Source organism: Esox lucius, chromosome 2, assembly GCF_011004845.1.
Source record: "Esox lucius isolate fEsoLuc1 chromosome 2, fEsoLuc1.pri, whole genome shotgun sequence".
Lineage (NCBI taxonomy): Eukaryota > Metazoa > Chordata > Actinopteri > Esociformes > Esocidae > Esox > Esox lucius.
In genome coordinates this window covers 16357293-16378148 of record NC_047570.1, presented here as the reverse complement: position 1 = coordinate 16378148, position 20856 = coordinate 16357293, and the positions used below count along the sequence as shown (strand labels likewise).

At 44.7% G+C, this 20856-nt stretch overlaps 1 protein-coding gene across 5 annotated transcripts in view; it reads left to right on the top strand.

The window, feature by feature from the left end:
- Positions 1-20856, top strand: part of zfhx3 (zinc finger homeobox 3) — a 351767-nt gene that overhangs the window by 317891 nt on the left and 13020 nt on the right. For 4 of the 5 annotated variants that reach the window (XM_020053680.3, XM_020053671.3, XM_020053682.3 and 1 more), the window contains 4 exons: positions 4503-4610; positions 14490-14629; positions 16067-16267; positions 20443-20569. In XM_020053680.3, coding sequence (XP_019909239.2) covers positions 4503-4610; positions 14490-14629; positions 16067-16267; positions 20443-20569 — 576 coding nt within the window. The remainder of the gene's footprint in view (positions 1-4502; positions 4611-14489; positions 14630-16066; positions 16268-20442; positions 20570-20856) is intronic. The other variant, XM_034287022.1, reaches the window with a different exon arrangement.

Sequence of the window (20856 nt, the reverse complement as noted above, 5' to 3'; positions counted from 1 at the left end):
GTGTTGTGGTTTAAGGGGGTGGGGGGAGGGGCCTGCGTATGGGGCAGAGAGGTGCTGATATGAGGAGCGGACAATGCATGAAAGACCCCAGCATGGGACCTGTGTCCCATTGTCCCCTGGTAGCCTCCTGTCACTTTCATTTGACACCCCCCAGTCCGGAGTCAGGCCAGCTTTGATATGAGGAAGGGGTGCAGGGGATGACGGGGGGGCGCAAGGGGGGGGGTGTTCACAGAAAGAAGTAGGGGAGAAAGATAGAGTCTGTGAGGTGTGAAATAAGATTGCTTTTTATCCGACAGCGCAGCGGTAAAGAAAAGGAAGCTGTCCAGAGCTGGATAAAGCGGGGGAAGTGCACCCCTGATTTACAGTTGAAGCGCTGTGACACCTGGTTAAAATGATAACAACAGCCTCAATAATCATAATGAGAGTAATGAGAGCCCCGACACACAGCTAGCTCCACACTACAGAGTGGCCCCAGTGACAAGCGCAGCTCAACCCCCACTCCCCGTGCTCTAGGACTGGGGAGAGGAGAGGGAGAGGCACAGCTCAGCCCCCGCGCGTGGTACTCTAGGACTGGGGAGAGGAGAGAGGGAGAGACAGGGCAGGCAGAGGTGCCTGCTGCTGAGCATGAAAAGGAGACAGACATGCAAAAAATGAGCAGGGATTCACTCGTGTGTGAGGAGCAATGGGGCCATTTGCAGCAGGTAGGACTGGATTGTGGTGTGCTGTTAATATATTGGCTGTATATTGTGCTCAGCCACAGAGGACTGAGGAGGAGTTTGACTGGCTGATTTCTACAGTGTACACTGTCTTTATTTAGAATTATTAACTTTTGGTCTGGATGTCTCAGGAAAAGAACTGGTAAGTGCAGTGGTTACCATCTATAATTTATTTGTCCGTTTGTGCCTGTCAGGATGATTAGTATTAGTGTAATCACTGTTCTGCTGGGGAAAAGAAGGAAGGCTGCTCTACCCTCATCTGAAGGTAATCACACTGTCTTCAGAGCCTCATCTTCTCCCCGGCCACTTCCTGTATGGCATCTGCTTTTGTCATCTCCACATATTTCTTCTTCTTCTTTTTCCTTCCCTGTGTCTGACTGTCTGTTGCCGCTTTCTCTCCCCCTCCCAACCCCCCCCCCCCCCCCCGCCTGAAAAGTGAGTGCCTCGCTCTCTCCTGGCTTGTATAGGGTGACACCTATGGGTTTGTCTGAGCCCCTGCACTTACAGGCAGAGGCAGAGAGAGAGAGAGAAGAACAGCTACCGCCGCTTGTGTTTATGTGTAAACGTGTGTGTGCACGGGAGTGTGTGTGTGTGTAGGCGCGAGAGAGGAATAGATTCTTTCAGTTAAGCTTTCCTCTTTCTTTGTCATCTCCATGTCACAGCGTTTCCCATGCCGCTGCGTCTGTGGATGTGGTGGTGTTGTTCTGCTGACTGAGGACTGGAAGGATAGAGAGTCTGTGCTCCGTCTCCATTGACATGCAGTGGAGGGCTGATATTTTGATGGGTTTAATCTGTGTGTCGGCAGCAAAGACTTATTCAGCTTGCCTGATTAGATTAATGGAACAGTTTAATATCATTGTATGAGGAGGGTTAATGAAGACAATTAATTAGATGACGACCTCCAGGCTATTGTCCTTTACATTTGGAAGATTTGGGTTAGAAATGGCCTATTGCCATAGCTCTGAGTGTTTCTCTCTATTTCCAGTCCTAATCTATGACTCCATTTTAGCGACTCTTCCATTTGCATCCTACTCTTAGGCCACTTGTGACCTTTCATTAATTATAGCTGGACCCAGCTTTAATCATTGTGTAATACCGTTGGAGTTGAGATGAGGAATAGGCATAGCCATTTGCCACTTAAAGATGTAGTGCCGCTTGTGGAATTAAATGTCTGCATTTCTGCATACATTATTGGGGGTTAGCATGTGGTGAAAGTGTCCCACGTCTTGATTAAAAAGCTAAATGAAGAAGTGTTGTGAGCGGAAAGGGGCAGGCAGGCAGAAAAGGCTTCTGGGAGCTCCCTTTCTGCAACACCCCACACAAGATCCGACCGGCAAATGTTGAGGTGACAGCTGTTGTATTCAGTGACATTGAATGGGAGTTAGAATCTGGACTGCGGATCACTGCAGTGTTCCTGAGAAAGGATGTTGAAGTGTGGAATTAGACATTCTGTAAGAGCAGTACTGTTCACAATGACATGTGGTCCCTTTTTAAAGGTGTAAAATTTACCTGGGGATTATTTTGTAATCTGAGCGCGAGTGCGGCGGTCTGGTACCTAATTCTCCGGGAGTTGTGTGGATTTGTGCAGGCTGGAGTTAGATGGGATTTCAGGGATCGTCTGCAGTTCTCCTCTGGTATTCCAGGCAATGGTTTAGGACCGCCTTGCCAGCACAGGATGGGCTATGCTGGACGGAAATTGCAGGTTGCCATGGGAACATAATAGAAACATGGTCAATAATAAAAGAAAGAAAAATTTATTTATGCAAGTGGGATCTGGGGAACACTTAAATGTGCTTTTTACTGGGAGACAGTTATCCCTGTTAAATACCCTCATTTCTACACAGGATCATAGTCTGCTGCTAGCAATAATGCCTAACAACATAATCCATACAACAATCATTGGGCTGTGAGTAGAGGGGCTTCCCACTCTGGAAAACTGTCAGGAACACCAGGATATTGCACTTGCCTTTGCCAGTGGCACAGAGGTGTATTTTTTTCTACAGAGTTACATTTTTTTCAATAAGAATGTTCTCATCGCTGTAGTTATTAGAATAACTGATGATAGCATGCAACCTATCATGAAACCTGGATCTTACAGCATCTTTGTCTTCTGCACTGTTTTTGGAATATTAATTCACAAACTCGTAGATTATTCAATATTAGTTTTAAGTGTTCTATTTTAGTATCGAGTTAAACAATGTATACCTTGGAAACTGAAGGAGATTGAAATGATTGAAATACTTCATGGATTGCCAGTCATGAAAGAATAGAGATCATAAAAAAGTAAACCACACTGTGATGGTTGTGAAATGTAAATCTTTCATTTGATTAAAATGTTCCATCCAGAAACCATTTGAGGAGTTTGATAGGGCTTTGGGGCTGTGTTTAAATTCAAGTTACATAGTTGGTAGCTACAGTGTAGGAGGGTAAGTGCTGTTGTAGATCATATGAGATCATAAATGTTGTTTCTTTACTGGCTTGTCAAGTGGTGAGCTCAGATCAGATGTGTGTTGACTGCAGGGCTGAATATGTGAACAGGATATTTCAGTGGCTGTTGTTGTAGCATTGTCAATATATCAATAGACCGTTGAGCAGAGACCTGAGAGTGGAAGCATTTTCAAAAGAACATTTAAGCACATTTGCCGAGAATTAGCTGACTTGTGTAATAACTGAAAGGCCTTATTGACTGCGGCCCAGTTTACTGTTGTCAAATCAATGCTGTTGCATACTAGTCACACTACTTTTAAACAAACTTAACAGGCCAGGGGGCTGTTCAGGGGGCACTGGAGACGAATAAAGAAGATTGATGCCCTTTTTGTTATCTGTTTTTTGTCATCTTTTCCTCTCTGCATTACTTACAGATGGTATTATTGGATATCCATTGTTTGGAGTTCAATGCTTTTAAATGGCCTGATATATTGAGTGAAGGCTTTTAAGATGGTTTCAAGGGATTTCTGCATTTGACCTGTCAGAAAAATGTAATGTATTGGCGGGCTGGAAGTGGTAAATATTTAAGATTTCTTTTATTTTGCTATAGTGAGATGGTAGAGGTGAAATGAGCCTTGGTAAGTAGCCTAGCAGACTGCAGCTGGGGACAGTTGTGTATGTGGAGAGAGAAATGTCTTTCTGTAGGAACACGCTACTCACACAATTATTTTTCCTTCTGCATACTTCAAACCGCTTTGGAAAATGTATGTCTCTACCACGTGTGTCTCAACCATGGTTTTCTGCAGTTTTATGTCCCCATCAAAGAGAGGAACCCATAAAGACAAAGATCTGTGTGATGGCCTTAAATGGTTTAAGAATAAGAACTTTGGAGTTTATTTAAAGTGCAATTAGGATAATTTTGATTATGATGTTTATTTTGTATTATTGAAATAATCATCATATTGTCATAATGCTGTTGTTATTATTAATAGTAGTATTAATACGAATGATAATAAAAAAAAATTATATATGTTTTAATGAACTGTCATTATTTTCCAAATTTATATTAGTGTTGATACAGCAGAGAAAATGTGAGAAAATTTTAGTTTGCTGAACAATTATTGATCTAATTTGATTTTGATTAAATCAAAATAAATAGCACATGCACTCATGGTGATCAAGCAACACAGGGCAGAAAGCAGATCCCGCCCTCTTTGTCTGGTTACCGTGTAACTGCGTGTCAGCGAATGTAATTGTTGTAAGCTCCTATAGAAAAAAAATGCTGCCGTCCCTTTAAGTGCTTCCACCAATTCTGATAGCGTGTTGATTTACATATCCCATCCTCTCCTCCCCCTTCAGGAGAGCTGAGCGAGGATGTGGAGGCTGCCAGTGAGACCAACACAGAACAGGAGGACCAAACCAAAGACAGAGAGAGTGGGGGGGAGAAGGAGCTCATCAAAGGGACAGGTAAGGCCTATATTTCCGCTACACATACCAGGCAACTCTGACCTCAGGGAGCATGTGCTTTTGAACCAGATTTCTTCTCAACAGAATGCCTTTTGTCTCAACTACTTATACAGATTCTACACATAGCAGAGCCCCTTTAAGTAATTTGGCTCTGTTAAAAATCCACAAATCAGATTATAGTTGTGTTTTAAAGCAGGTCTATATATATATATATATATATATATATATATATGTATGTGTGTGTGTGTGTGTGTGTATATATATATATATATATAAAATATTTATTTATTTATTTTGCTGTAGGACTGGTCTCTCTTCAAATCCCATCTGATGAATTAGTCCACATTTTCAGTTGAGCTAATCTGCCCAGGTGACTCATGTTTTGTCTGTTGTCAGTAGATGTTATGGAGAGGGGAATGCGGGCGCATAATTCCCGCTCAGCCACGTGCGTGTGTGTGTCCATGTGACAGGCCTGCCTCCAGCCTGCATTGCCCTGATTGTGTGTGACAGAAACACACACCTGTGTTAAATGTTATCAGATAGGGAGGTTTCTCTCCTTTCTGATGCCAGGTGAAGGTGCTGAGTTCCTGACAGTGAGGGGAATTATTAGTGTTCAGTCCTAAGCTGTGTTGAAGCCCACATGCAGGTTAACCCTTTTGATTCTAGGCCTGTGTGTTGATGGGGCGGGATGCCATGATTGTTTGTTGTTGTAAGTTTCATGATGAATCCATCTACTTTTAATGTGATCAATGAAACTTTGCCAGGTGATTTAATTAGAAATCTTTAAGTTTAGGGACAATTCCAGTGAACTTCAGCAGATCCATGCTTAGCGTTTGTGGGTCTGTGTGTGTGTGAGAGAAAGCGAGAAATGGAGGAGGACATTAACAGACAGGAAATATTTGTGATGGCCCCCCCACCACTCGGCCCCCGTATGTTCACGTCAGAGTATAGTTTGTGTCATGCCCTGGTTTGTGTCAAGGTCTGGTCTAGATATCCAATCACATTGCTCCTACAACAGGCCTATCCTAAACCTCGTCCAGAAGGTTTAGGTGTTGAATACCTGTTACAATGGTCATTACTATTACTGTACTGCTACAGTGTCTATTCTAGTTAGTTCTATTGACAATGTTGCCCTAACAGTAACGCAAAGTCTTTCTGCTACAGAGACTCTTGAGTGTGTGATGTGATATTTGTCACAGATAATAGCTGACCATTTGTATAAATATGGTTATCTGGTCTTTTACTCTACATGTACGCCATGTTCAACACAATATACAGGGGTTGTGGAATGGAAAAATGCACCGCGATCTCCAAACAAGCAGGCCCTGTTTCATGTTTAAGGGTCAAATCCTGTTTGTCATCACTGGGTTAATGAAAGGTTCTCTCCATGCTTGACTTATAGTTGTAAAATCAGCTAATAAGTATTACTGTATCAGTAATTAGTGGAATTCTGTTTTGATGTAGCTATTTGTTTCATGTTGCAGACATGGATGGAGGAGAGTTGGGGGGTTTCTTCTATAATCTCCTCCCATCTAATAGGCAAAGTTGTGGTAATGACAGCCAACATCACAGAATAGCAGGCAAAGAGAGAGATGCTGTTTTAACTAGACCAGCTCCATCTCTGGAACTGGGGGATGGTTGGAGTTGATGTTTTCATTTACACAAGGGAGGTTAAAAGCTGAAAAACAATCCAGACCTTTTGCATGCCTAACATTATTTTAAGAAAGTACAGCAAAAAAGTTAATGACACCGTTTGAAGCCCCGATCTGTAAAAAATGTCTTTGATATATTCAAACTTTTATTTTAAATGAGCCTGAAATGTTTGTGCTCTTTTAAAGGGTGACACTGTTCTTTGATGGGAGAAATAATGATATGCATGTCTGCCTAAAATGGCTAAAAGTATCAAAATAAAGCACTTTAAAAAGCATTAAAATGAGCCAAGCGATTAATAATTCACTCATACCTGTGGTGCTCAGGAAGACGAGTTCTCGCATTAGGATCCCTGCTTTTTGAAAGGCATGCAATTTGATACAAGCATATTCAATTCCTGTCCTCCCCTCTGTCAGTCGCTAATCACCAAATAAGTGTGTTTCTGTGTTTTCACAAAGGAAAGATGTGCTTGCATATGAAAAATTTACAGCTTCCCAGCAGCTTATTAGAAACGCTTAGTTAAAAATAGCGTGTGCATTAGGAAACCAGGTCTGGGTTTCTGTTTGATGTCAGTGAAAAGGTGGGTGGGTGGATAAGGTGGAGGGATGGAGGGATGGGGGGTGGAGGGAGGGGGGATGGAGGGATGGCTGTGTTGTCAGCTGAGAGAGGAGACAGGAGCACTCATTTAATGGAAGGTCCCTTTTTGTACTTTATTTTTTTCTGATTGATGGACACTGTGGCTGTACTGAGAGTGAATGCGCCCTCGCTAACCCAGTATGCTCTGCAGCATAGACGAAGAACACACAATGTATTTTGTAAACAGAGGCATGCTTGTTATGGCTGCTGATTGTCTCAGGATGTCTATCTGATGCTGTGTGTTAGACTCAGCTCTGAGAGACGCCGCTAACCTGTTATTTAAAGGAGTATCTGAAAGGTGCTCAGTATCCCGCTGACTGGTGCTGTGCCGCTCTCCTAAGGTCCGTCTTTAGAACTATTGAAGTGTTTCGTCTCATCCTTGTCATGCAACCATTGGAACTTGGTTCGGAGACGTTGTTCCCCTTTGCAAATGACAGTCCCTGTCAGGCAGGAAGCATTAGCTGAGGCAGAAGAAAGGAATCTTCCTTTTTTCGAGCTACTGTCAATCTTATTTTCCCTTTTAAGTGCCACAGCACTTCAAAATTCGTTAAAGCCATTTAGAAATATGGAGGAAGCCTATGTAAAATATATGTATTCTTCATGTCATCTGCCGCTGAAAGATTTCTTCATTATTAGGTAGCTGTTCATTTATTTCAAAGACGCCCCACACATCCCACTGGAGTTTTGTAATTATTTGCCATGAGACAGTTAGAGCGAGGGATGACGTACAACCGCAAGTTTAGGCTGAACGTCGAATTCATCTCTTATTTAAACAATTAAGTTATGTTGGCAGAAGCTGCGGTTTAGTCACCTTCCCCAATAAGCTGTGGAGGGGTGGCTTCTAATGCGGCAGATTAAATATTTATAAGTGGCCCAGAGCCTTTCTCCCGTTCTCCTCACACCTTGTTCACCTAGCTGAGGCAGCATTAGTAAAATGGAAGGCTTGTGCTCAGAAAGGGGAGCTGGACTTCGATTAGAGCGGGATGCTATTAATGCAGGAGCTGAATACACAGGAATGGAGGGAGAAGACAGGTGGAGGAGGGGGAGGAGAGGGGAGGGATTGTTAATACACTTAAGGGCTAGGAGGAATGGTCACAATATGATTTGACATGTTTTACATAAATGTATGGGAAGGGTCGGTATTGAGGTGGCCTCTATGGGGAGATGAGAGGGAGGGTCGGGGTGTGCGTGCCTGCTTGCCTGCCTGCTGTGTTTTCATGTATTAATGTGTATGTGCTGCTGTCTGTGTGAAGGACGGAAGGAGACTTATCAGTATAGCGAACATTAGCACCCCCTGGATGCAGAGTTGTGACACTACAGGCTGGGTGTTCTCCGTGGTTGTTGAGTTGGGTTCCTCACGCTGAAGCGCTGTATGGGGACATGGTCGATCCTGGGTCCAATGCCTTGTCAGAGACCCCCCACTGTCTGGTAAGGTCAGGTCAGGTCAGCTGTGAACAGGCCATATTGTATAGCATAACAGCTCATGGGCCATGTCTAATACTAAGGGAGTACTAAGAGAAAACTCTTATGCCAATAAGTCAGAGGAGAGTAAAACAAAGGGTTGACAAGTTTCAAATCAGGCCCTTTGAGTGCTTATGCTTCCTGTCGTCTGTGAAGACAATAGAGCGGTCTATACATTGTCGTTGTTCTCGAGCCAGCTGAGAGATCAGTGCTCAACTGCCAGTAGTGCAGTGGGCCGGCCTCTCTTCTGCCGCCTCGCTGCATGCCAGGCGGGCGAGGAGGAGTGTCCTTTAAAGGTGAACCTGATGTCAGCTGCCTGCTCAGTGGCCTGAAGATTAATAACACGGCCACTAATTAATATATCCTTTTAATTTCTTCATTTTAAATTTGTCTTTGTTGCAGTCATGCCTGTAGGCTTACATAAACTGTTCTCATTTTTCCCCCCAAGCAGTTTGGTGGTTTTCATTTAATAAAAGGCAGGGTTATCCACCAAGGATACTGACGAGTGATGAGCCTCAATGTGGACTCGCTTTGGCGTTAGGCTTCGGATGTCATTTTCTTTATTTGAAATTAATTGATGCAGAGTAATTACCTGAGAAATATGAGGTGAAATGGAATATAGCCCTTTGTCGCTCAGGGCTCTAACATGGCCTGTAGATTAAAAAAGACGGGCAGAAAGGGGAGGGAAAGGCGAGATAATATTCAGTTATTGTTAGCATGCATTAAAAGTGAATGACTTGTAGCACTGGGGAGTTGAGCCGGCTTCTTTTTATATTAATGGTTAAGTTGCTGAGGGACTAGAGGAGAGTGTGTGTGCGAGCCCTATGTCGTCTCGTGCACAGGGACATGGGGGGAGAGAGTGTCACTAATGTGGCTTGGTGAAGTGTGGAGGGTGGGAGAGGACTGAATACAGACTGTTCCACTACGGTAGATGCTGTGACTGTCCCTGAAGGAGCAGGCCATTGTGGGAAGGCATGAGGCGGGGGATTATGGGTAGGAAGTGGCTGGCCGTGGGCAGAACGCTAGGTATCAGGCAGCTTGGGCAACGTGGCCTAAAAACAACAAATATGGAAATATTAACTGTGACATATGTTTTTACAACCGGAGGGTTTGAGGGCCCGCCTGGGACTGTCGACAGGGTCAGTCGGTCGCAGCGGGAGGAGGCCGGAGAGCTAGTGACCACATCCATCCTTTGTCCCACCAACGGTCAGGTCTCCAGCTGGGGCTACTGTCCCGGTGTCCCACTGAGCAGCCAGGGGTCTCCTCTCCACCCGGTTAACCCGAGGACCGACTTCCTCCCAGGGCATAGGAGCAGTTCAGTGACATGATGGCAGTTGTGATTGCAGTCCTCCGACACTTCAGTGGCAGAGAACCAGTCGTGTTACTTCAGCCTGTGTCAGTCACTCTAGCTGCCATCTTTCTTTTCTCTCTTGAAAGCACAACAAGGCTGTGATTGCTCCTGAGACGAGGCTGTGTGCAGACAGCCCCCTCACTGCTGCCTGAGTAATGCCCGGCCCGGGGAGGTGAGACAAGGTGCCAAAGTCCAATTCACTTACGGGACTCGACAGCACGAAAGCCCCCGGTTTACGGAAAAGGCCCATGAATTAATAATCACCTAATTGACTCTTAAGTTTTTTTCCCCCTCCTGCTCTGCCTTTTGTGCTGCAGATGAAAGTCTGCTCTGTATATATCTGTCAGAGTCGGTTTGGGTTGGATGGGAGGTCGGATGTGTAATGAGCGGAGTGGAGAGGTCAGGGTTCCACACAGGCTCCCCTCTTACAAAGAGGTCAGTGGGGGACCCCATGGTGAGGAAGCCGTGTGGAGGGGCCCGGACCCTCTCACAACCAACCGATCCCCTCACTGTCTGCTGCCTGGCCCCTCTCACAACCAACCGATCCCCTCACTGTCTGCCGCCTGGCCCCTCTCACAACCAACCGATCCCCTCACTGTCTGCTGCCTGGCCCCTCTCACAACCAACCGATCCCCTCACTGTCTGCCGCCTGGCCCCTCTCACAACCAACCGATCCCCTCACTGTCTGCCGCCTGGCCCCTCTCACAACCAACCGATCCCCTCACTGTCTGCCGCCTGGCCCCTCTGATGAACGACCGATCCCCTCTGAAGTCTTCTCCACGCCGTCTTTATGCTGCACTCCCCATCCCCGGAGAGCTTCACACGGTCCCAGGACTAGGTCACAGGGAATCCAGATATGAAAGCACAGCTCGCGACATCCGTCCATGGTAATTTGAAAAGGAGAGACAGCGGGATTTTAATATCAAAGAAGTTCATATCTTTGATTGTCATTTTATGCAGCATATTACATTTCAAATTGCCTCCAAGGGCAGGCCACTGGCGGTGTGACTTCTCAAAAAGCAATATAAGCAATATCACCTTACTGCACGCGTTTCCCTATATTGAACCTGATGTCTTTATTTTGCCTTTCAAGGCGGAGTGTGGCCTTGTGCAGAGCCCAGTGCTCATGCATTACAGTGGGGGTCCTGTGGGAGGCAGAGGCCCTTTCCATCAGGAGCCAATGTTCTGCTTCGAGCCTCTGTTAATGGATCTGGTCGGCCCCGCTGCCCAGCCATGTTCTGTTACCAGCCCAACCGTGCCACGCTCAGACCACCGCACATGCCGCTAAAATCACCTCACACTCTGTTTTTATCAGCCTCCTTTTGGTTCCGGTATGTTCCCAGCCGTGCTGGCTGTTGGTCTTTTTTTTCCCCCTCTTCACTTGACAATGAAAACAGGATACGGTGGCTGGACTTTAGTCACGGGGCTGGAGCTAGTAGTGGGCTTTTGGATTCTTAGGAGAATGCGATTGATCAGATTTATGGACTCCTAACAGGCTGCTACGAGGTAAGGCTGTGCCCTGAGCAAGCCTTCCCCTTAGACACTCACACGTTCATATACACACATACACACACAGTTGTGTACTGTCCTCTGGAGTAGCTTTAGAATCTTATGGTTTACCTAAACCTAAAACAAACACTTAACATGAATCCTAACCCCAGCTCCTAATTCTAAACCAAACCACTATCCTTTAAACTAGACCCAATTTGTAATATTATCCTGAGCCTAATCCCTAAACCAAAAATAGCCTTTTTTTTTGGGGGGGGGGGGGGGGGGGGGGTGTCCTCACAAGTAGTGAAACAAGCACATACACTCTCTCTCCCATACACAAACACACACACACAGACACTGCATAATGTGCATTTATATACATGAATCTGCTCTGTAGCTATTGGTTTAGGGCTTGTTTAATGAAGGCTTTATTTGTTTTGTCCTGGGGACTCCATAACTCCATGCATATTTTGTCTGTTACCTGGGTCTGATAGATTACACAGGCTCATTGAAGGTTGTTATCAGTAGCGCTGGCCCAGTCAGAGTGGATCAAACTCATATCCCCCGTATCAGAGGTCATAGGCCTGTGTGTGTGTGTGTTTCGATGTCCACCTTGGTTGGTGAACAGGTTCATTTCTGAAACTACTCACCGCATAGTAAGGTGACTCGGGATGTGAAGATGATGAACCTGCTGTGCTCTAGGTCAACAGGGACAGGGGTCCGTAGTGGGCTGATATACAGAGGCAGGGTGAGAGTGAGCAGTGAGTCGGATGGAGACATGGAGAAAGAGGAGGGTGAGGATGGGCCCAGTGAAGTGGACTGGAGAGGGGTTAGGGTCAGGGAATAGGGAGGTGCCTTTGTTTAACATTTCCTTTGTTTATTGGTGGATGTGTTTAATGGGATTGGTCCTGACTGGACCTAATAGGCCTGCTCCCAGGGTCTCCATGAGATCCAGCAGGCTGTTCTGACCAAAGTCCAGGCTAGGCCCCCATTGGGTAATCAGCTCAGCTGCCCCCGGCTTGATTGGAGCTGACACTTTAATGTCTGGAGCAGAAGTGGTCAGCCCTGCTTAACCCCCCCCCCCCCCCTCCCCCCCCCCCCCCCCCACAGACACAAACACATACACACCCTCCCCTTCCAAATGCCCCCTGTTCTCAATTTGCCCTTCCAGGACTGTTCAAATCTGGCCAAATTTAACTCTTTATGGCCTCGTTAAGGGTGGGCAAGACACCTCCTTAAGTTTCACAGTGAATTCTTTCCGCTAGCGGCGGGGCACTGTGGTGCTCTCAGCTCCCCCACGCTGGCTCCGTGTGGATTTAGCTCCTTTACGAGCTCCGGCTTAGCCGAGTATTTTTACTCAGCTGTGATGCCTTTCTGTTTGCCGTTCCTATTTTGTTTGGCTTTCTCTCTCTCTCTCTCTCTCTCTCTCTCTCCCTCTCTCTACCTCCATTCCTTCCCAACTCTCTTTTGGCTTTCCAACAGGGAGTGTTTTCCTCTCTGGTTAGCTGAGCAGAAGCTTCTTGTCGTGCGGCCTGGCTCAATGGAGATGCAGAGAGACACAGAAAGGGAGGGAGAGGCTGGCTACACTGTTACTGCTGCTGCAGGTCGCATTAAAAGGATTAGCTGTGTGATACGTTCAGCTGGCTAGCAGAGCAGCGCACACTGGGGACTACAGTGACAGTGTGTGTGTATGTGTGTGCGTGTGTGCGCGGGCGCGGGGTTCTGCATGAGATGGGCAGGTACCTGACAATTAGCTGCTCTTTACATTTCAACCCCACTCTATACCCCAAATCATGGCTGTCTTGTATGTCCTCTGGTGCACATGGATGCTAACCAGTAGACTAATTCCCTGTTAAGTCCCCCTAGGGTTGTTTGGAAAGAGGTTTTGTTTCTTGTTCCTCTTCCTGAGAGCCGAATGGGAAGCTGGGGTCGCGATGCCTCGTGCCGTGTTGGTTTGTGAAGGGAGAAGGGGCTGGGGTCCGAATCAACCTCCCTCTCCACTCTCTCTTTGTCACAGTCCACTTGGCCCAGCCCGCTGGAGGAGACTTAGCTGGTTACAGAAATTCCAATTAAGTGGGGAGTTGCACTGGTACTCACTTGCTGTGTAGGCACAAAGAGCAGGAGGATTTGCCCAAGCGGGGTCACGCTATAGGTCAGTGTTTCCACCAGGATTTCAGAGGATATTGGGTCCACGACTTCTAAAGCTCTAACTGCCAAGCCAAATTGCACCTCTCCTCCCTCTGACACCATTCCTATTTCATCCCTAGCATAAGAATCTAAAGACCTCACCCCTCTTTGGTAGCAATTTCAACAGAAATGTATTTTGATGAGGTGCCGGCTGATACGGCCATTGGTCATGAGCACCATGAAAGCACAAATCCAATTTCTTGCTCCCTTCTCCACCAGTCCACAGCTACCTCAGCAGTATCCTTGGGCTGGGCTAGAATAACAGTCTGTTTTGATAATTGTGTGAAGTGGTGAAGGTAAAGATACGGTTGGGAATTGCTGAGGTTTACACCTCTTGATGAAAGTCTAGCAGAGTCTGGCAGTTGATTCTTGTAGTAGGCCCTCCTGCTAGCTAATTGGATGTATCAATGGGGGACATATTGAGTCTGCCATTACAAACAATAACAATCTGTGCTAATGTTATGCAAGTATTTATAGATGGTGTTATTTCTATCATATCTGTGTAAATGAAACCGCAGAAGAAGTGGTGTGAATGAATTCACTTGAGCCCAGAATCGTCAAGTCAGGGCTGCGTAACCGTACAGGAGCAGCTGGAAGCTGTTCCTGGGAGAAAGTAATTAGAGAGAGCAGTTCCATTTGAAGTTGACTTGAAGACTGACGTGGATCTCTTTACCGTAATGCTGTCTGATCAGATTGCGAGGAGATGTTCGGCGATTCCCTCATCTCCGGCTCCACTTCAAACGACAAATCTGGGGTAGAGCGAAACCTAAAGCAGCCCAATGTGGCAAACAAATGTTTTGATTAGCCGTCTGTGGTGCTGTCTGATGTCCTAGCGATCCAACGTTGGGAGCAACAGGCCGTCAAAGCACCTCGGCCGTGTGTTGCTTCAACGGCATGGCTGGAGAAGTGTAGAGACTACTGGGTGGGTTGGCTGGTAAACTGCCCAAGTCCCTGCCATTAAACACAGTTCTATTACATTTAGGATATACACTTCAGCACCCTTTCCCACACTGCTATTGATCGACTTGTTTCCAGGGTGCCAAGGATTCACCTTGCCTTGACAAGTCTGCTTCTCTTTTCTATTTGTGTGTATGTCTGTACAGCAGGATCAAGCCATTCGGGGAGGGACCAGACGGCCTCTCCGATCCCCTCCAAGAGGCCCTCCTCTCGCTCAGGGGCCACAGAGAGCCCCCTCTCCACCAAGCGTCCCAGGACGTCTGAGAAGAGTGCTGCTGCAGAGCAGGTAACAGTCCGCCTGTCTTAAAACGACCAGTGTAGTAAAAGAAAAAAAACATGTTCAGCTGATCAAACAACCCTTTTAAAATGTGAACGAATTTGATCAGTGCTGTTTCCTGATTGCCTCTGGTTGAAAATGCTATGTACACAGGACTGTCTTTCCATGGTGACACAACAAAGCACTAAAATTGGTTAATAGACCAATAACAGGGTTCCAAACCTCTCTGCCAATAACAGCTAGTTTCTAGTTTTCCCCAGGGTTGGAAATGATTAAAGTTCTTACTGGTATGGTCTTTACCATGGGTGTAATCATGGAATTGCATTGATTACATACCCATAGTATTATTCCTTTTAATTGAGTAGCCTATGATCTACGTGAACCTTGGCCTATTTGTCATGTCACCTTTCTCATATATTACCTCATATGGCGTAAACCAGTCATGATTTCTTTTCATCCACAAGTCAGTCAGTTAATAAGGTGCTCCTGTTAGCTACCCACGCACGTTTGTCCACTCTCAAAATGATTCCTTCACCCAGAGTGCACTCATCGCTACAACTTGAATAGAAAATAAAGATCTGTTACGAAATAAACTACAAGGGTGCTGACATTCGAGCTCTCATTAGGCCCATAACACATGTAGCTTGATTTGTTGCCTCCACTGTTATATGCTCTCTACCATTATAGCTTATTCCCACTATTTATTTTACCAGAGCACGTTACCAGACCATACGGGATTACTTATACGAAAGTAATGTTAAATAAATATACGTGTTTTGCTAAAACAATTCATTAAAATCTATTATAGAAAGGAATCTGATTGTTACCCAGAAATTATTTGATATTTGAAAGTTCATGCATTGTGATACACAGACCATGCTACCTCGTCCAGACATTGGTATCTAAAGCATATCAGATGTTCATATTACGACATGTCGACTAACTGCTCCCAAATCCTTTGAATTTGCTAATCAACTCAAGGTTATCCCATCCCCAATTACCATGTCCTCATTATAAGCCTAAAATGTACACTTTAATTAAGAAAAGGAATGTAAAGCCGTGGCTACTTCATAGCATTTTTCAGAAGACATCTGAATAAAGCAAAGCCTTTTTGCATTATGCATGATACTTTTTTTTTTAATTCTCCTCAAAATGTGTTTAGCTTTTCTGCTGCGGTTGCATAGCTAATTGTGCCAAAGGTGTAAAACCAATAGTATTTGACAGATGACAGGGTTGAAGTGTGCCAGGACCCAGGACTTCTGCTCACTGTGTTGCCCACAGGTCCATGATCAGAGGGTCCTGTCCAGTAGAGCGACGGGGGGAGGCACACTAGTCCGCCTCTCCTCCCGTTCCACCTCCTCTCCCGCGAAGCAGGCCCACAGCTCTTCATCTCACCCCATTCACCCCGGTGTGCTCCTGTCTCCCCTCTCCCCTGCCCTTCTCCAGATGTACCAGTGTCCCTACTGCAAGTTCAGCAACACAGACCTGAATCGCCTGAGAATGCACGTGATGACGCAGCACTCAGTCCAGCCCATGTTCCGCTGTCCACTCTGCCAGGACATGCTGAACAACAAGGTCCACCTGCAGTTCCACCTGACACACCTCCACAGCGTGGCGCCTGACTGTGTCGAAAAGCTCATTGCCACGGTATGTTCCTTGTGTGTTTTTGTGTCCCTATGTACATAAGCGTTTGTGTGTCTGTGTCGGTGTGGGCACGGTAAGTGTTAACACTGCACACTGATCGCTGTAAATTGCACTTGAAATTGGCCACGAATTTCTCCCTTTGATTGATATTTGACGAGGGGTCCCCCAATAGTGTTATATACCAAAGGTCAGCTCAGTCATGAGAAGGGAATGTACATTTCCAAAAGCTAAATTAAACTATCGTAAAATGTCAATGCCAAGCCTTCCGCACTCACTAGCCTCTAGAACGGCGAACCTGACTGTTGTTGTAGAAATGTGGCGTTTAAAAAAAAATTACCAGCTTTAATTGTTTAGGAGATGTTCGAGCTAGTCCAGTTCGTAATCCTCTCTCCTGTCTTTTCCTGCCCTTCTGGTGCATTGTGGTCTTTCTGTTTGTGAAGCTACAGTCAGGTGCGTGTCTTATGATACGTACATTGATTATTGTTGACCTCCTATGTCACGGCCATTGGATTGTACAAGTGTATGTCAGCCTGTTTAAACGCTCTTTATACACCGAGAAGGTAACATAACACAGGACTAAATGTCACGGCTCGGTTTGGGTCCCGTAATTCAATTCTTCTACACACTTAAAACCCATCATGTGTTCATCACGTCGGCTACCACCGTTACAGCAGCCATTGTGTCTGTTTGGTCATTTTCTTTCTCTGTGCGAAGTGACAAAGAGGCCATGGGCAGAAGCCAGGCTTTTTTGTTGCTCTATGCTTGTGGGATTAGCGTTATATAGTGTATCCCTGCCCACAAAGGCCAATCCAGACTGGCCATGTCCGGTCAAGGACCAGCGAAGGCCTTTTCTGTGGCTATCCTCTGCAGCCAACCGATGACTCACTGTTCCTCCACCCTGAATGGCTTCCTGCCTGGCTGTATGGTGCATGTCTCCCCCCTCTCTTCGCTTCTTAATAGATGAAATTGCAGGCTTCATCAAAACACAACGTCCATTTTTAATTGTCAAGTTGCTCCAAGGCATCCAATTGACTCACCACAGTCCGATGTTATTGAGGCCTGGGTTTGAATGCTTTACCCATATTTGTATCTGGCGTTGTCTAATGTGCCCATAGACAATTAGCCTTTTTTCAGGTCATAGTCAATTGAGATAGCAAGGGAGAGTGACAGATCATTCTGTTGTTGGCTAGACAAGCAGCTCTCTTACCTCTCAGTCCATTTGTTATCAGGTGCGCATTGACATTCTCTCTGTGTCTGTGATCACCTCGGTGCTGTTCAAAACAATGGCCTTTATTATTAATATATTCAAGTAATTGTGACACACATTAATTTAATTTTAATGAAAATGTTTTCCCTTTTAATGAAATGCAAGTTCAAGCAATGGAAATATTATTCACTTTTTATTTAATCTAGCGTGCTAACCTCAAAACTCAAGTGAATAATGAATGTGCCAATTCCGGAGAGATAGAATGTTGACTATGTCTGTAGAATTACGTCTAACGTTCTCCATACATCACACTATCTAGGAACCATCTGAGCACTATGCCTACAGCATTACTATACGTTCTGTGCTACATAAAGACAAACACAAATGTAATATCAGTATTCAAAATGAACTATTTCTACCTCTACTACATTACCCCAGGGAAAGAACTCCACTCATTTTGTTTTAATCATCATCAATTGGAAATATGGTTTTATTTGCTCTCCTTTGGTTTCCTGTAAATGACTGTGCAAATGTTGATGTTGGTTCTTGCCTGTGGAGCTGAATTTCTCGCTGGACAATCACTCAGGAGGACAGTCCTAGCTGCCTAGCCATCATTCCAGCACGAGTAGAAAGCAAATGGTGAACACATTAGTATGGAAGGCAGCAATATTTTTTCTTTTATAGAGATAATAATGCACTGAGCCCCTATAAGAGGCACAGGAGGAAAACAGAGGCAATATAATGAACCAGCAAAACCAGCACCTTTTTATACCTGGTGTATATAGATGGAACGGTACTATATCATTTTCACATGTCTAGTATACATGCCTAATGAATTCTGAAATAGGTGACTTTTATTTAATGCCAATCATGCATAAAGATGCATACACAGTCTCTCACCCTTTACGTACCCATTCAACGCTCTCTTTCCTGCAGCTCTATCCTTTCATTACCCCAACCTCTCTCTCTCTTTCTCTCTCTCACTCACATTATTCCTCTCTACTCCCCCCTGTCTCCCTCTTTCATTCTGTGTCTAATTTTCTGTCTGTCTAAGATAGGGGTAATGAAAATAATTGTGCTTCATTAATTCTGAGTCTGGCTACATGATAGCCATTTTGAACTATGTTTGCCAATTAGGCGGTCCAAATTAAAAGTGACCTTGGGATACTCTGTGCTCTTGCCTCTCGTTGCCTAATGAAGCAGTTGTCTAGAAACAGTCCACTTTGTAATGTAAATCAGTGCCCTGTTTTGTTTTTGTGACTCTCCGTGCTGGTCGCATTAATTTGCTATCTCTGTTTGGAGTAGATGTGGGACAGAGAGAAGGGAGGAAAATGGCTGGATATTTTCCAGTGAATTTCTGATGAGACAATCACACAGGATGGACTAGAGAAAGTGGACTGTTCCACTTAACCCCAAAGCCCTATGCAAACCCACTGTTACTTGAGGAGGACTCTGCCTTGTGTGAGACCGGAGCGAATCTGTATGGAGCTGTGTGCTGGCTTTGTTCACAGTCCTCATTGTCACTAGCTGCAGGACATCCTGCCAGTGGTAGACTGACAGGGATAGTTGCTTTTAGAAAACCAGGCCAGACCAGAGGCTAAACACACTCTCCTGGTGACAATACAGATAAATATTGCGGATACATTTTTTTTTATTCATTCATTTGAATATGTTTCTTCTTTTTTCATTTTGTTAGCATAGTCTTGCTTGATTTCATCACCAAGCACATACACATTCAAATAAATAGGCCAAGAAAGGGTGACCATGATGGGGTGATTGGAGAGAAGAGGGATCGTCCATTGCAGTGAGCAGAACCTAAAATAGAGGTGAAGGATTACCAGGCAGATAGAAGGGTGGGGTGAGACAGTGAAGAGGAGGGAGAGGTGTGCGGTACTGAGAATTGAAATGCGGCATGGGGAGTGAGGCTGATTATTCTGTTTTGGGAGTTAATTGAAGGAAGGTGAAGCAGACAGTGCCTCATCTCCCAGCCTCTTCCAATCTCAATCACTGATTATTGTTAAATAGGAGTTGCTTAATGAGTGCATTTGATGAATTGTTCAATTTTTTTTTTTGGGGGGTGCGGGGGGGCATAAGGGGGAAACATTGGAGAGGAGGAGGGTTGGGGGTAGCTTAAATGGAAGGAGGTTGCTGTCATTCACACATGATTGACTTCAACCTTTTGAGAGCAAAGAAAACCTGGCCGCTTCTCTGCACTTTTTTAATCAATATTCATTGCTCCTTGAAATGTTCTAATTAAAATGGTAGAAACAAATTAAACCATTGTATAGTGGAAAAATGCATAGCATGCCTTCTGAACCGTCCATTTTATTCTATATCAGAAATCTTTGTTGAACCTCTTCATGTGTGTATTCACCCATAGTAGCACTAATGTTATATTCTGCGCCTGAAATAGCTTTAATGTAACTAACTTTAAATCAGTATAGTATAGTGTGACCTATTGGAAGGTACATTCTATTTTCTCTAGATTGACAGTGCATACATTACCCAGCATGCTTCTGTCTATGAAAGCATGTTCATGCTCTGGTCAAATTGGGTGCATTTATTATTATGGAATAATTATTTAATTAGGCAGCCCAATAATCTTTTCAGTTGGCCAAGGTATGTCTTTAAACAACCTCCCTAATTGGATGCAGCAGAACTTTCCAAGCGCATCATAAAACACCAGCATATATCAAGGTGAACATTTTACAGGGATGGAAAATTAAGAGTAAAAAGTAATATTATTTGTGTGTCTTTGTGTATGCATGGATTTGCGAGAGAAACCTTGAGTAAGGGTTTCAAAGATTTGAAATTAAGTATGTCTATCTGTTCCATCAGGAACACATTTGTACAATGTTGAATAAAAAAATATTTATAATAACTTAACAATTTTTTGTGAGCTTATAGAAATTGTTGTATAGCATGTCAAACAATGATTAACTTTCGCTGTATCTGGCATTTGATTTTCAAGGTGACAGCATCAGAGGTTCTGCCAGCAAGCATGTTTATACCAGTACCAGGCCCTGACAGAGAGGCACAAAGCAGCACCCCACAGGCTACAACTAACTCCAGCTCTGAAGATATCAAGAAACAAGTTGGTCAGTATTTGGTTTTGGAGTATAGCACCACGTACTGTCCCCTGCTTTAATGTATCTCTTCTTTCATGTATATGTTAAGGGTAGTAATGAAATTATTCTACTTACTGAAAGTTCCCCTCAACAGAGACTGATTCCTGCATCTACAGAAGTCTGAATTCCTCTTTTATATCTCTGCATGTATCATTCAGAAATGATACATGCATCAAGGACTCATCAGAGACAATATGTCCTCTGTTGAAATTACATTCTGTTGGACACAGACTGTTCTTATGTAGGAGCCTCTTTAA